At 46.7% G+C, this 11,484-nt stretch overlaps 1 protein-coding gene across 4 annotated transcripts; it reads left to right on the forward strand.

Annotated features, from left to right (window-relative positions):
• The first annotated feature begins 3,556 nt into the window (after positions 1–3,556).
• On the forward strand, positions 3,557–9,575 carry CBLN2 (cerebellin 2 precursor). 4 transcript variants are annotated; one of them, XM_065669337.1, is made up of 5 exons: positions 3,568–3,923; positions 6,008–6,127; positions 6,418–6,553; positions 6,986–7,068; positions 7,459–9,575. In XM_065669337.1, exons 1-4 carry the CDS (start codon positions 3,603–3,605, stop codon positions 7,048–7,050), a joined length of 642 nt encoding a protein of 213 aa, XP_065525409.1. In that variant the 5' UTR covers positions 3,568–3,602; the 3' UTR covers positions 7,051–7,068; positions 7,459–9,575. The 4 variants fall into 4 exon arrangements, with proteins under 4 accessions (XP_065525411.1, XP_065525409.1, XP_065525408.1 ...); XM_065669336.1 differs by having other exon boundaries at positions 3,570–3,923; positions 6,986–9,575; XM_065669339.1 differs by lacking the exon at positions 6,008–6,127 and having other exon boundaries at positions 3,557–3,923; positions 6,986–9,575.
• Positions 9,576–11,484: the final 1,909 nt, after the last annotated feature.

The following is an 11,484-nucleotide window of genomic DNA, read 5'->3' on the forward strand; positions in this document are numbered from 1 at the left end:
CAGAAATAGTGTGGCCAGTAGGGCCAGGGCAGTGATCATCCCCCTGTACTTGGCACTGGTGAGGCCACATCTCAAACTCTGTGTTCACTTCTGTGCCCCTCACTGCAAGAGAAACACTGAGGTACTGGAGCAGGTCCAGAGAAAAGCAAAAAGGCTGGTGAAGGGCTATTTAGTCTGTAGAAAAGCAGGCTCAGGGGGAGACCTTATTGCTCTCTACAACTACCTGGAAGGAGGACGGAGCAAGGTGGGGTTTGGTCTCTTCTCCCAAGTAACAAGTGATAGACAAGAGGTAACAGCGCCAAGCTGCACCAGGGGAGGTTTAGATTGGATATTGGTAAAAATTTCTTCACAGAGAGGGTGATCAGGCATTTGGCCAGGTAAGTGGAATCACCATCCCTGGAAATGTTCAAAAAATTGTGTAGATGAGGCCCTAAGTGATGTAGTTTAGTGATGGTCTTAGCAGTCCTGGGGTAATACACTTGATGATCTTAAAGGTATTTTCTGACCTAGTTGATTCTATGATTCTATTTTTCTATGATTCTATGACTGAGTAGTGTGACCTAAAGAGAAATAACAGCATCTCCCCAGTGTACCAGCCCCATATAAGACTGAGTGTTGATGTCTTCTGAAGGAATTTCTGTGGTCCTGTTCACTGTCTTGTAGAACAAGTGCTGCCTTACAGCCACAGACTGGCTCCTGCTGATTCCTCATAGTTTTAATTCACTACGCTTTTCAGCTTTCTACTCTCATCCCTCGATGCTTGAACTCAGGAAAAAGACCATTAAACATGAGTATTTTAGGCTTAGTACAAAATTCTCATTTGAAATGAGGAGCTATAGGTTAGGAATTCCCTGCACACTGCTTAGCTGTAATTTCAGAGCATGATTAATTTCTCAGTGCAAATCATCAGGCAGACACCCGCAGGGGTTCCTCAGTTGTGCTTAAAGCAGAAGATTGAAACAGAGGAGTGCTCATTCATAGATGAGATCGTAATTTTACTATTGAGTTACACATGCAAACTTTTTCTCCTTATCAAGACCTACCACTTAGATTTATATGTGGTTTTCTATTCATTTGAGATGCTGAAGTCTGAGTATCGGGATCTCTAGGAATATGCTGTATACAACCAGAAAAAACAATTTGCAATGGAGAGGAATGCATACAAATGCAAAGCTTTTTCACAAAACTTCATTGCCAGAGCATTGCCTTACCCTCCCTCGCATTGCTGCTAACCTCTCAGCAGCAGCCACACGAACCGGGGCACATGAAGCATTTGCAGCCAGTAACACCTGATGATAACCTTGACTACGACACACATCACCATTACCGCTCCGGAAGGCGGGAGGGATCCGCGGGCTCAGCGCGCCCGGGCCCTGCAGCCAGCGGGAGCGGGCGGCCACTCCGTTTCCCTGACGCTCTGCCCTTCCCGGGGCGTGACCCTCGTTCCCCCCTCCTGCTCTCCCTCCTTTTCCCCTTCCTTCTCCGCAGCTCCAGCAGCCTCGCTGTCCAGCCCGGCCCGCCGCCCAACGCCGCCGCCAGGTGGCGCCCCACCACCGCTCTTGGCGCGGAGCCTCGGGAGGGGCCGGGAGGGGGTCAGGGCGCGGGTCAGGGCGCGGAGCAGTTTCCGCACCAGAGGAGGGTCTGGAGGCGGATGCGGCTCTGGGGGCAGAGCCGCCCCAGGGAAGAAACAGCTTAATAAAAGCAATGAAGGCGGATCCTCCACCGCCAGCTGGGCGCCGAGATGCAGGGGTCCAGGCATGGGAATGCGGTGCGCAGCCTGAAGTACCCCAAACAGCGTGTCCTTGTTAGTGCTATATATATCATCATCATCATTATTAAAGTCTATGAATCCAGTTAGTGGTGACGCGCGGCCCGACGGCAACAGTGGCCCGTGAGTGCCAGTGTGTCAACGGCGTGTTTGTGCGGGGGATACCCAGCCCCACGGGTTTAAATAAGGGGGGCGGGGGGTGGTGGTGGTACGGCTGGTACGTCTTTTCCCTGCCACCCGGGACACCCTGCCCTGCTGCGGGGCGCCGTGGAGAGGCCGTCCCGGTGGGAGCTCCGCGCCTCGCCGCTGCTGCCCTCGGGGTGTGCGGGTGTGGGGCAGGGGATGCGGTGTGGGATGTGCCAGAGCCGCGCTCCACTCCGCTCCCGGCGTCTGAATCCCTGCCGGGCGCGAGTGTGTGTGTGCGCGGAGAGGGGAGGAGGGAGGAAGTGGGGTGGTGGTGGTAGCGGCTAGGGGGGTGGAGGGGGGGGAGATTATTGGCAATGGGCGGGAGAGAAAGAGACGACTCCTGTTTCCTTTTCTTTCTGCCAGCGCAATCTCGGCTCATTTTCTCTAAGCAATACAAGTTCACGGACGAGCTACCTAGCCAGCCCTCCTCTCCCGTCATGGACCTCCCAGGTAAAAACGCCGTTCTCCTCCCCGCTGGCTGGTCCTTTCGCAAAATACCATTTTAAATAACAGCAATAATAAGATGCGGGGTTATGGCAGCAGTAGAGATGCCTCGGGGAAGTGGGGGATCTCCCAGGAGCGAGATCTCAGGGTGTTCTGGTGAGCGAGGAAAACTGAGATGCAACTTCCCAGGGAGACGACGGGTGAGGTTTTGCCTCTTGTGATGTGCATGCTGCCAGGGTGGGAGCCGAGGAGTGCCTAAGCAGCTTCCTTGCAGAGGGTTTAGGAGGCAGCGGGGGTAGCCTAGCCTGGGGGACAAGAGATTGGGAAGTACAAGCCGGTGCCCAAAAGCTGCACCTCCAGGCAGGGAGGAGGGCGGCGGCGGCTCCCAAAGCCCTGTCGGAGCAGCGCCGCGGCGGAGGCGCTGGCTGCGGGGAGCCCAGGGTTACGCGAACCCTGGGAAGGGATAGTGGGGCAGCTCCTGTGTGTGTGTGTGTGGGGGGGGGGGGGGGGAGAGGGAGCATCACCAGTAATAATAATGATGATAAAATCTCCTTTCGTAATGGCTGGGGCATTAGGAGACAGACATAAACCCGGCTCGCAGATGTAGTAAAAAGTGGGGCTGTGGGAACGAGCCGGATTTTGGAGCCTCCCTCGGCTGTGGGGTGAAAAGGGACCGCCCGAGAAGCCCGCAAAGTGATCCACCTTGTGTTCACGAAACCTGCCGCTGTGCCTTCCTCCTCCCGGCTTAAAGCACGGGTGGGGCTGCGGGACCTCCCGGTGCTGGGGGACGGGAGAGAGAGAAGACACGAGGAGGCGCTGGGCAGCGAGGTCTCTCTCACAGAGACCTGTTGGGCCGACGGGAGGCTGGCGGGCGGCGCGGTGCCCGACTGCTGCCCGGCCGCCCGCCCCTCTGCTTCACCGCCGCCTTTGCCCTTGCCAGGCTGCTGCGCGCCGCCCGCCCTTTGAGGAGGCTCCTTCGCCCCGCGCGGCGGCGGAGGAGGAGGAGGAGGAAGAGAGAAGGAGGAGGAGGCGGAGGAGGAGAAGGGGAGGAAGGCGCGGCCCCAGCCGCCGCTGCCCAGCCGCCGTCCCGCAGAGCGCTGGCCGCCGGGCGCCGCGGCGGCAGCAGGCGCGCAGCCCCCTCCGCTTCCCCGCGGCTGCCCTCATGGCGGCGGCGAGCCGGAGCGGCGGCGGCCGGGCGCTGGGCATGGGGCGGTGGCGGCGGGGGGCGCTGCTGGAGCCGGCGGGAGGCTGTTCCTGCTGCCTGGCGGCGGCGCTGCCGCTGCTGCTGCTGCTGCTGCCCGCCGGGTGCCCGGTGCGGGCGCAGAACGACACAGAGCCCATCGTCCTGGAGGGGAAGTGCCTGGTGGTGTGCGACTCCAGCCCCTCGGCCGACGGCGCCATCACCTCCTCCCTGGGGATCTCGGTGCGCTCCGGCAGCGCCAAGGTGGCCTTCTCGGCCACCCGCAGCACCAACCACGAGCCCTCTGAGATGAGCAACCGCACCATGACCATCTACTTCGACCAGGTCAGCCGACGCCCGCTTTGCTTTTGCAGCCCGGCACTCCGCGCCGGCGGCCCCTAGCCTCCCTGCGCGGCCATCCCCGCCCCTGCACCCGGACTTTAGTTTCTGCTCACCTTTCATCTTTTAATCCTGACCCACCCGCTCAATAGCATTTTTTACTCCCCAGAAAGAGTTTGGGAAGTTCTTTTAGGTGGCTGCGGGGCTTTCTTCGGGTGTGTTGTGGGTGGAAGGGCGACGCCGGCTTTTTGTCCGGTCCCATCGCTATTACCGAGAAGGCTTTAACGTGCGAGTTTGTGCCTCGGGCGCTTGTGGGGGCTCCTTGCAGCCGAGGGTTGCCCCAGGCAGTCAAGGATGACCCAGGGAGAGTGTGCGCAGTCCCCATCGGTGCTCCTTCTGAGATGCTTATTTTCAGGGCAAGGAGAGGACAGAGATTTACAGACAGGGAGTCGCCGGGGCTGCCTGTTCCAAGCGCACTTGGCAATGTTACAGCACCTCTCAGGGGGAGGGAGGGCTGAGGAAGAAGAGGGTGTTCCCGCTTTATCAGACGAGGCGAAGACTGTCCCCGGTGGGTTGTAAATGAGCGGTGTTACCCTGCGCGCGGTACGCAGTACAGCGGTACAGCGGTACAGCCCGGGCTGCTGGTCCTGCCCCTTCTCGCTTCACTGCTTGCCCCCCGGAGCCCGTGTCCCGGCTTACCGCTTGACTTTTGCTACGAAATTCACTTTTTTCTGCCGTCTCTTACTCCTGAAGTAGTACTGCGGAGTCAGCCAAAATTAGCACACACAGACTGTTTTCTCTGCTTTTGTTTTTGTTTTCATCAGTCTGTCCGCCTGTCATTCGTCTACCCGTGCCTCCTAATGAGTTAGCACAGCTATTCCTTACAAGCTGTCATAAAGTCAGATCAGTGAAAAAAAAAAAAAACCTCCAACCAAGAGTTTGCTTCGTGTGTAGCATATTTTAGACGCTTTATTCAGCAGTGTTCAGTTCTCAGGAGTTCGAAGGCGTTCCTCCCTCGGTGCTCCCGCAATAATGGATTGATTTTTTTTTTCCCCCTTTCTTGGAAACAATAGGATTTTGCTGTTTGGGAGGAAAGGGTCGGGATTTGCTGAGGGGATTGGTTTTTGTTTCCTCCCGCTTTGTATTTTGAACCATTAAACCAAAGGCTGTAGCCCCCTAAGCCGAGCACGCCTGGGGCGCTTCGGGGGGGAGCGGCGCAGCAGAGCAGCCGGACCAGAGGCTCACCCCTCGCGCTGCGGGCCTGCGGGGTTTCCTCCCCTTGTTAGCCGTGCCTATTGAGCCAAACCAGGCTGGTGCCTGTAAAGGGAGGGAGCAATGAGCCGGTGCCGAGTTCCCGTCGAAGTATCGGGGTCGGCAGTCTGCGGGGCAGGATGCGGTCGCCGCTCTCAAGCAAGGCTTCGGCACATGTGCCAAAGGGCTCAACTCTTTTATCTTGCGTTCAAAAGACACTCAAATATATGACAAATGAAGACTGTTGTCGGGGAGGAGGAGGAGGCCCACCCCAGCAGCCTGAGGATGCGGGCCAGGCGGCACAGCTCTCCGGAGGGGCAGAGCGGCATGAGCTGGCAGACGTTGCTGTTGCGGACCATTCTCTCTCCTCCATCAGTCATCTCATTAAGGCGATTTTAGTTCTATACGCTACTGAATTCGAGGGCAGGTTCAATTTCAGTAAAGCTAGATAAAAAAAACATACGTTTGCATTACGAGTTGATGAGTTTCAGGGGCTTTTTTTCTTGCTTCTTTCTCCTCCCTCTTTTCCTTCCTTCCACTCCCCTCCCTTCCCCCGCTTCTGTCACCTTTGTTTTATTAACAGTGCAGTGTGGACATTTGCACTTCACCTCGCAGGCTTTGCATAACTGAATCGTTTTATGAACTGTGATGCTTTTTAAATGCCTCTGTAATTTGGCTCCTTTCCCCTGCAGTGCACTTTTAATTGTGCTGCAAATGCTATCTCGACTAGGCTTTATATCGGTCATGAGCTCATGTAAGATGTTCACTGGTGGTTTTCTAAAGTGAGGTCTGATTTCTCTTTCTCTCTCCTTTTTTTGTTTTGTTTGTTTACTTTCCAGGTATTAGTTAATATTGGCAACCATTTTGATCTTGCTTCCAGTATATTTGTAGCACCAAGAAAAGGGATATATAGTTTCAGTTTCCACGTGGTCAAGGTCTATAACAGACAAACCATCCAGGTGGGTTCTGATCTAAAGAAGATGCTGTGTTTCTTTTTTTCTACTTTTCTTTTACCTTTTTCAGATGCTCATTTCTAGAGACTAAGGTGCATTTACAAACCAGCAAGTGAAGAATGAGACTGTAGGTTATTTTAGTTAAAGGGGTCTGCATGCATGACGGAAATCATTCATTGCCTTAGCTTAATTCAGCCCTGTTTCTAACCTGCACAAAAGCTTAGTGATGTGTACAAGGCATAAAAGTCATTGAGAGTATTGAGAAAACTCAGATTCTCTGTCTTTGCACTTTTTAGGTAAGTTTAATGCAAAACGGCTACCCAGTGATTTCAGCTTTTGCAGGGGATCAGGACGTCACCAGAGAAGCAGCCAGCAATGGGGTCTTGCTCCACATGGAAAGAGAAGACAAAGTGCATCTCAAACTGGAAAGGGGTAACCTCATGGGAGGGTGGAAATATTCAACCTTTTCTGGCTTCTTAGTCTTTCCACTATAAAAGAAGGCCAAATAGGCGGCAGATCTATGAGCCGGAGGAAGGATTCAATCGTTAATGACACCCTGATCTTGGCAGCATATGACAATATTTCCAGTCACCCTGTCAGACTGTCATGGTAGAAGAATGATAACCTCCTAAACTCCAACATTTGCTTTGAATATTGACAATTCCTCGGGAACCTGCGCCTCTAATTAGTTTTAGACGACAGTGATCTTTAGGAGAAATGAAATTATCGACCTGAGCAATTTGTACCTGTGATTGTAAAGTCAATTTCGGATTTTATTGCTGGGATCATTGACTTTCTTATTATTTTTTAATTTTTCCCCTCTTTCATTTTTTCCTCTTTTTCTTTCTCTTGTCGTTGTCCCAGTGAGACAAATAACTCGGACCACACAATCGCTTTGTCAAAGGCTCAGTCCAGAGCCAGAAGAATGAAGTGTTCAGCCCAATGAGGTGTTCTTTCCATACTTTATTTCTCCGTGTTGTATAGCCTTAAGGGAAAAAAAGAAAAAAAACCACAACAAAACAGAAAACAAAAAAAAAAAAAAAAAAAAAAAAAGAAAAAAAAGGCTTCAGTTTCAGTCCTGTATTTTTCTGGGGGAGGGGGATTCTGGACATTACTGTGTCAAGAAGTGCTTTATCAAGTGAAGCAAAATTTGCACGATTGGAACCTTATTTGTTTTGTGTTGTTTGTATTTTTCATCGACTTTCTTTTTCCTGATTTTTGTTTGTGTGTGCTAAAAAATGTAAGCTAGATTGATCAATAAGACAAAACGAAGCACATATATACTCTGTAGCTCTAGGTGAAGCTAACCAGTGAACAATTCTGTCTGCACTTTTCAGCTGATCTTTATAGACCTATTTAGAGAAAGGAGCGAGAGAGCTACATGATCCTTCAATTACAATCTGGAAACCGGTAAAGGAACTGACATTTCTGAATTGTCCTGACATTTCTAGAAGCAACAATGGAGGCTTTGAATATCTTCTCTGACCATACCCTAAAATATATCCTTTCTTTGCATTACTGAGCGTATTTTGGGTGGTTTTATCTGATATTTATTTGATGTATTTGTCCACTAATGCTTGAGTACACATTGTGGGAGCATGGAGAGATGGCAGAGCAAACTCTTCCTCTTACAAGTTAAATAAAATCATCTCCACTTGACCTGTCCGTGGCAAGTATCGGAGGAGCTGAGGCTAGCGTCTTTGACAGCCTTTGGGAGAGGGGCCTGAGAGGATCAGCAAACGCACCAGAAGCTGCATGGGTGCCTTGCATTTGTTAGCCGTGTGTGCTCTTCCCATTACAAGTGGCCTCAGAGTTCCGGGGGTGGACCAATGTCGGTATTGGAGGTTAGAAAAACTTATTACCCCAATTCACAAGAGGTAAAATATCAGGCCAATGTCAGTTGCATCATTTTGCCTCACTCTCAATAAACAGACCCCATTTTTTCACTTTTTTTACAAAGGTTGGTGTATTAGTGTGCTGAGGGAAACCTTGCTTGAGGACATCCAGGAAGAATGTTTATATTATTTTATAATTATTAATTTTTAACTTAATTTATTTGATTTTAAATAATTCATCTTGCTATTAATCCTGCAAGGGTGGATGTGTATAAGAATTTATTTTTGTCAAATATACTCCTCTGCCACAAATATAATGCAAAAGAATTTGCAGCAAATCGGTGGTAGCTATGTTGTATTTCAAAATTATGGTGGACGTCATTTTCATTGTAAATTTATCATTAAAGGGGCAAAGTCAATTAAAGTCATATATTCTTAAAAAAAAATCCCTTATCTGTGTTGCTTACGACACCTCAGACGACTAAACCATAAGCCAATATAATATTTAATATTTTCATGTATTTTCAACATTGATGCTGTTTATTTGCTTTGATATTTTACTTTGCTGGCTACTGAATTAATGGGCTTCAGGTTTGTTTTTAATGGGTTACATTTTCTAGTTCCCCTTTTGCATTAGCATGACTGCAATGTTTCTGTTTGCAAAAATACCACAGGACTACGTTTAAATATATGAAATAAGACCTGAGTCAGCAGCACTCTTCTATTAAAATTCAAAATTACAATTAAATCAGTTCATCTTAATGCTAGATATTGTAAAACTACTTTTAAATCTCAAGTTTTTGTGTTTAAAACTTGATCATGTTTCTCAAGAAAATAGACACTGAGGTGGGTTCAAGGTCCCAGCTTTTCAGTTTCTATTCTGTTTCCTTAGTCTTATTTTGAAATTCTGCCTACCATAATCACTTTCAGTCGTCCGATTTATCTCAGTTCGTCTGTTTGCGAAGGCAGTGGTATACTGTTTCTTGCTCTCTCCTAAGCTAAATGAAGCCAATGTTAAGATTTTCCTTGAACATATTCTTGGAAATTTCTTAAGCCACTTAAGCTGCAGAATCTGAATAACCTGCTTCATATATTCAAAGTCAGTCATTTTGACCATGGTTATTTTATAAAGTTAATGTATTTATACAATAACGAATCTTCTTCTGAATTTGAAGAGGGTCTCTAATGTACTGCCTCTCTTTCTCTTCTACTGATGTGTCCTTCGTGATAAGCTATGGTGTTAGGCGTGTTATATAAACAGTTAAATGGAATTCCCTTCTTTTTATAAAATCCTCCTAAATCTAATGAATTCCCTTTAAATTTGATAAATTCCCTTCTTTTTATATTCCTTGCAGTATTCATTTCATTTTTACTTAGTTTCGTATCTGAGTTTGCAAAAGTGCAATCTACTTGTTTTTGGAAACAGTATATATTTTGATATACATATAAGGTGTGAATATCATGATGTATTTTATGTTAAAAGGGGAAAATGTGCAATAGCAGACTGAAGAATGCAACAAGAAATACTAGGTGAGACCATTTAAAGGAGCCTGACAGAACATTAAGAGCAGGCTTGTCTAAAATAAGTTACATAAATAAATTGATGGGTAACATTTGGAGTTGGTGTAAATTTAATGTTGAGGTTCACCATGAGACTTAATAAGCTTAAAACACATATGGTAGTGAAGTAGGCCAATAGCACAATAATTGTTCTGGTTCCTGTGGGAGTAATAACAATATTTTTCCCAACAACTTTCAAATTTTCTCATAAGCTGCTGTGTAACATGATCATAAGATATTCCCGTGAAAACACTGCCTGACTGTTTCCCTTCCAGGAAGCAATTTTCACCTGAGTGTTTTTGGGAACCAGTACTTTAGTGTTTCTTTATCATACTTTTGTCAGGGTAGAACCAAGACCTGTATTAGGAATGATAGATGCTCATCATATAGTTTATTGCCTTCCTCTTGGTTTTGGGGGTTTATATCCATAGTTTGAACACTGTCTTGCAAACCCCTGTGTGCTCTCACATCACCCTGAGGGGTGATGGATGTGCAGTGTTTCTCATTATTGGGCAGCATCTTGCAAGCTGAATCTCTTTATTTTGGGTGGGAGAAGAGAGATGCAGAACTAGGAAGTTGTTTAGAATTTACATTGTATTTGTTGGCTCTGTCTTTTTTAACTTCTAAAAAGAAATTTTTGTTGACCAAATTTATGTCTCGGAATATCTCCCAAAGTAGACAGCCTAAAAGGGCTTGCTTACTGATGGAGTTTCTTGGAAATAGCTGAAAGTGGTTTCATGTCCTTGTAATGTAACATTCATTTCTGGATGAGGCAGGTTCACAGGTAGTGTTGTTTAAAAATAGCTGTTATAATTAATAGTCTGTTTTAGTCTAGGATAAATTTCTAGTGTTAACAAGTACTCAAAAAATCAGTGTCATTAATATACTTTTTAATTCTCATGGGTAATGACTGTCAGCTAAAGTCCATTAAACAGTTATACATAATGAAAGGAAAAAAAAATTGTTCACGTTTTTATTTATTTTTGAAAAGCCAAGGAATGTCTGAGGCAATGCATAGCTTCTAGATTTGGAAGCACACACTGTCTTGAACAGTTGTTCCAGGATCATGTTTGATGAGATGTGTCATGCCCATTTTTAATCATGGTGATAAATAACAGTGATTTATTGTAAAATACCCATTTTCTTAATGGAGCAGATTCTTTTATTTGACTTGTCTTCGTCCATCAGAATGCTCAAAACAGAACTTTATGATTGCTCGCCACCTCTTAACTAGGTCACATTAACAGGTTATAAATTCCTGAGAATTACTGATATTCATCGTGGCTGTAGTTAGACACAGACTAGGTGGCTGGGCAGATGACAGGCAAACCTTTTGATCAGCTGCTTAATCTTCAGCTCCCTAGTAAAATAAATACATTGTCACTTCAATGAAACGGCTAATCCTGCTTGGTTTACCTACTTCGGTAAAGTCCATTCCTGTAGAGAGGAGGAGCTTATGAAAAACATCAATAGTATTTGTCCTGGATCATAGTGTTTGGATTTTGGTCATGATCTGCAATTATGTTTACTTTGAAAATAAGTGACAATTAGCTCAAACCTTTAGTTAACAAAAAAATAATTCTTCAGTTTAAATGTCTGTCAACTCATCGTAATTCTGATAATGTAATCAAAATCCTACAAATATAACTTGAATACATGTTTGAAATCCATTCTTAAAACAGTAATGTTTACTGTCTTATCCACCACAACCATGATTTTTTTTCTTATTAGCCATTATCAATAAAATCCAAGAAACACTAATTGCATTTTATACTATTTGAGTGTAATAATGAAAATGTACTTCACATACCAAGTATATCTAACATACCCCATTTCTTCCTAGGTAATATACATTAAAGTATTTTCTACATCCCTTTTGCTATTCATCAGCAAAATAAAGTTGCCTAACTTGCTGGGTTTCTGCAGATCACATACCACAGATAATATAAGTAATGGCCTAGCAAGACA

Source organism: Lathamus discolor, chromosome 2 (assembly GCF_037157495.1).
Source record: "Lathamus discolor isolate bLatDis1 chromosome 2, bLatDis1.hap1, whole genome shotgun sequence".
Classification (NCBI taxonomy): domain Eukaryota; kingdom Metazoa; phylum Chordata; class Aves; order Psittaciformes; family Psittacidae; genus Lathamus; species Lathamus discolor.

Coding starts and splice junctions, on each gene's coding strand:
- CBLN2 (XM_065669337.1), top strand. CDS start 3,603: ATGGGGCGGTGGCGGCGGGGGGCGCTGCTGGAGCCGGCGGGAGGCTGT. Junction 3,924..6,007: donor TGACCATCTACTTCGACCAG/GTCAGCCGACGC, acceptor TTTACTTTCCAG/GTATTAGTTAATATTGGCAA. Junction 6,554..6,985: donor GCATCTCAAACTGGAAAGGG/GTAACCTCATGG, acceptor TCGTTGTCCCAG/TGAGACAAATAACTCGGACC.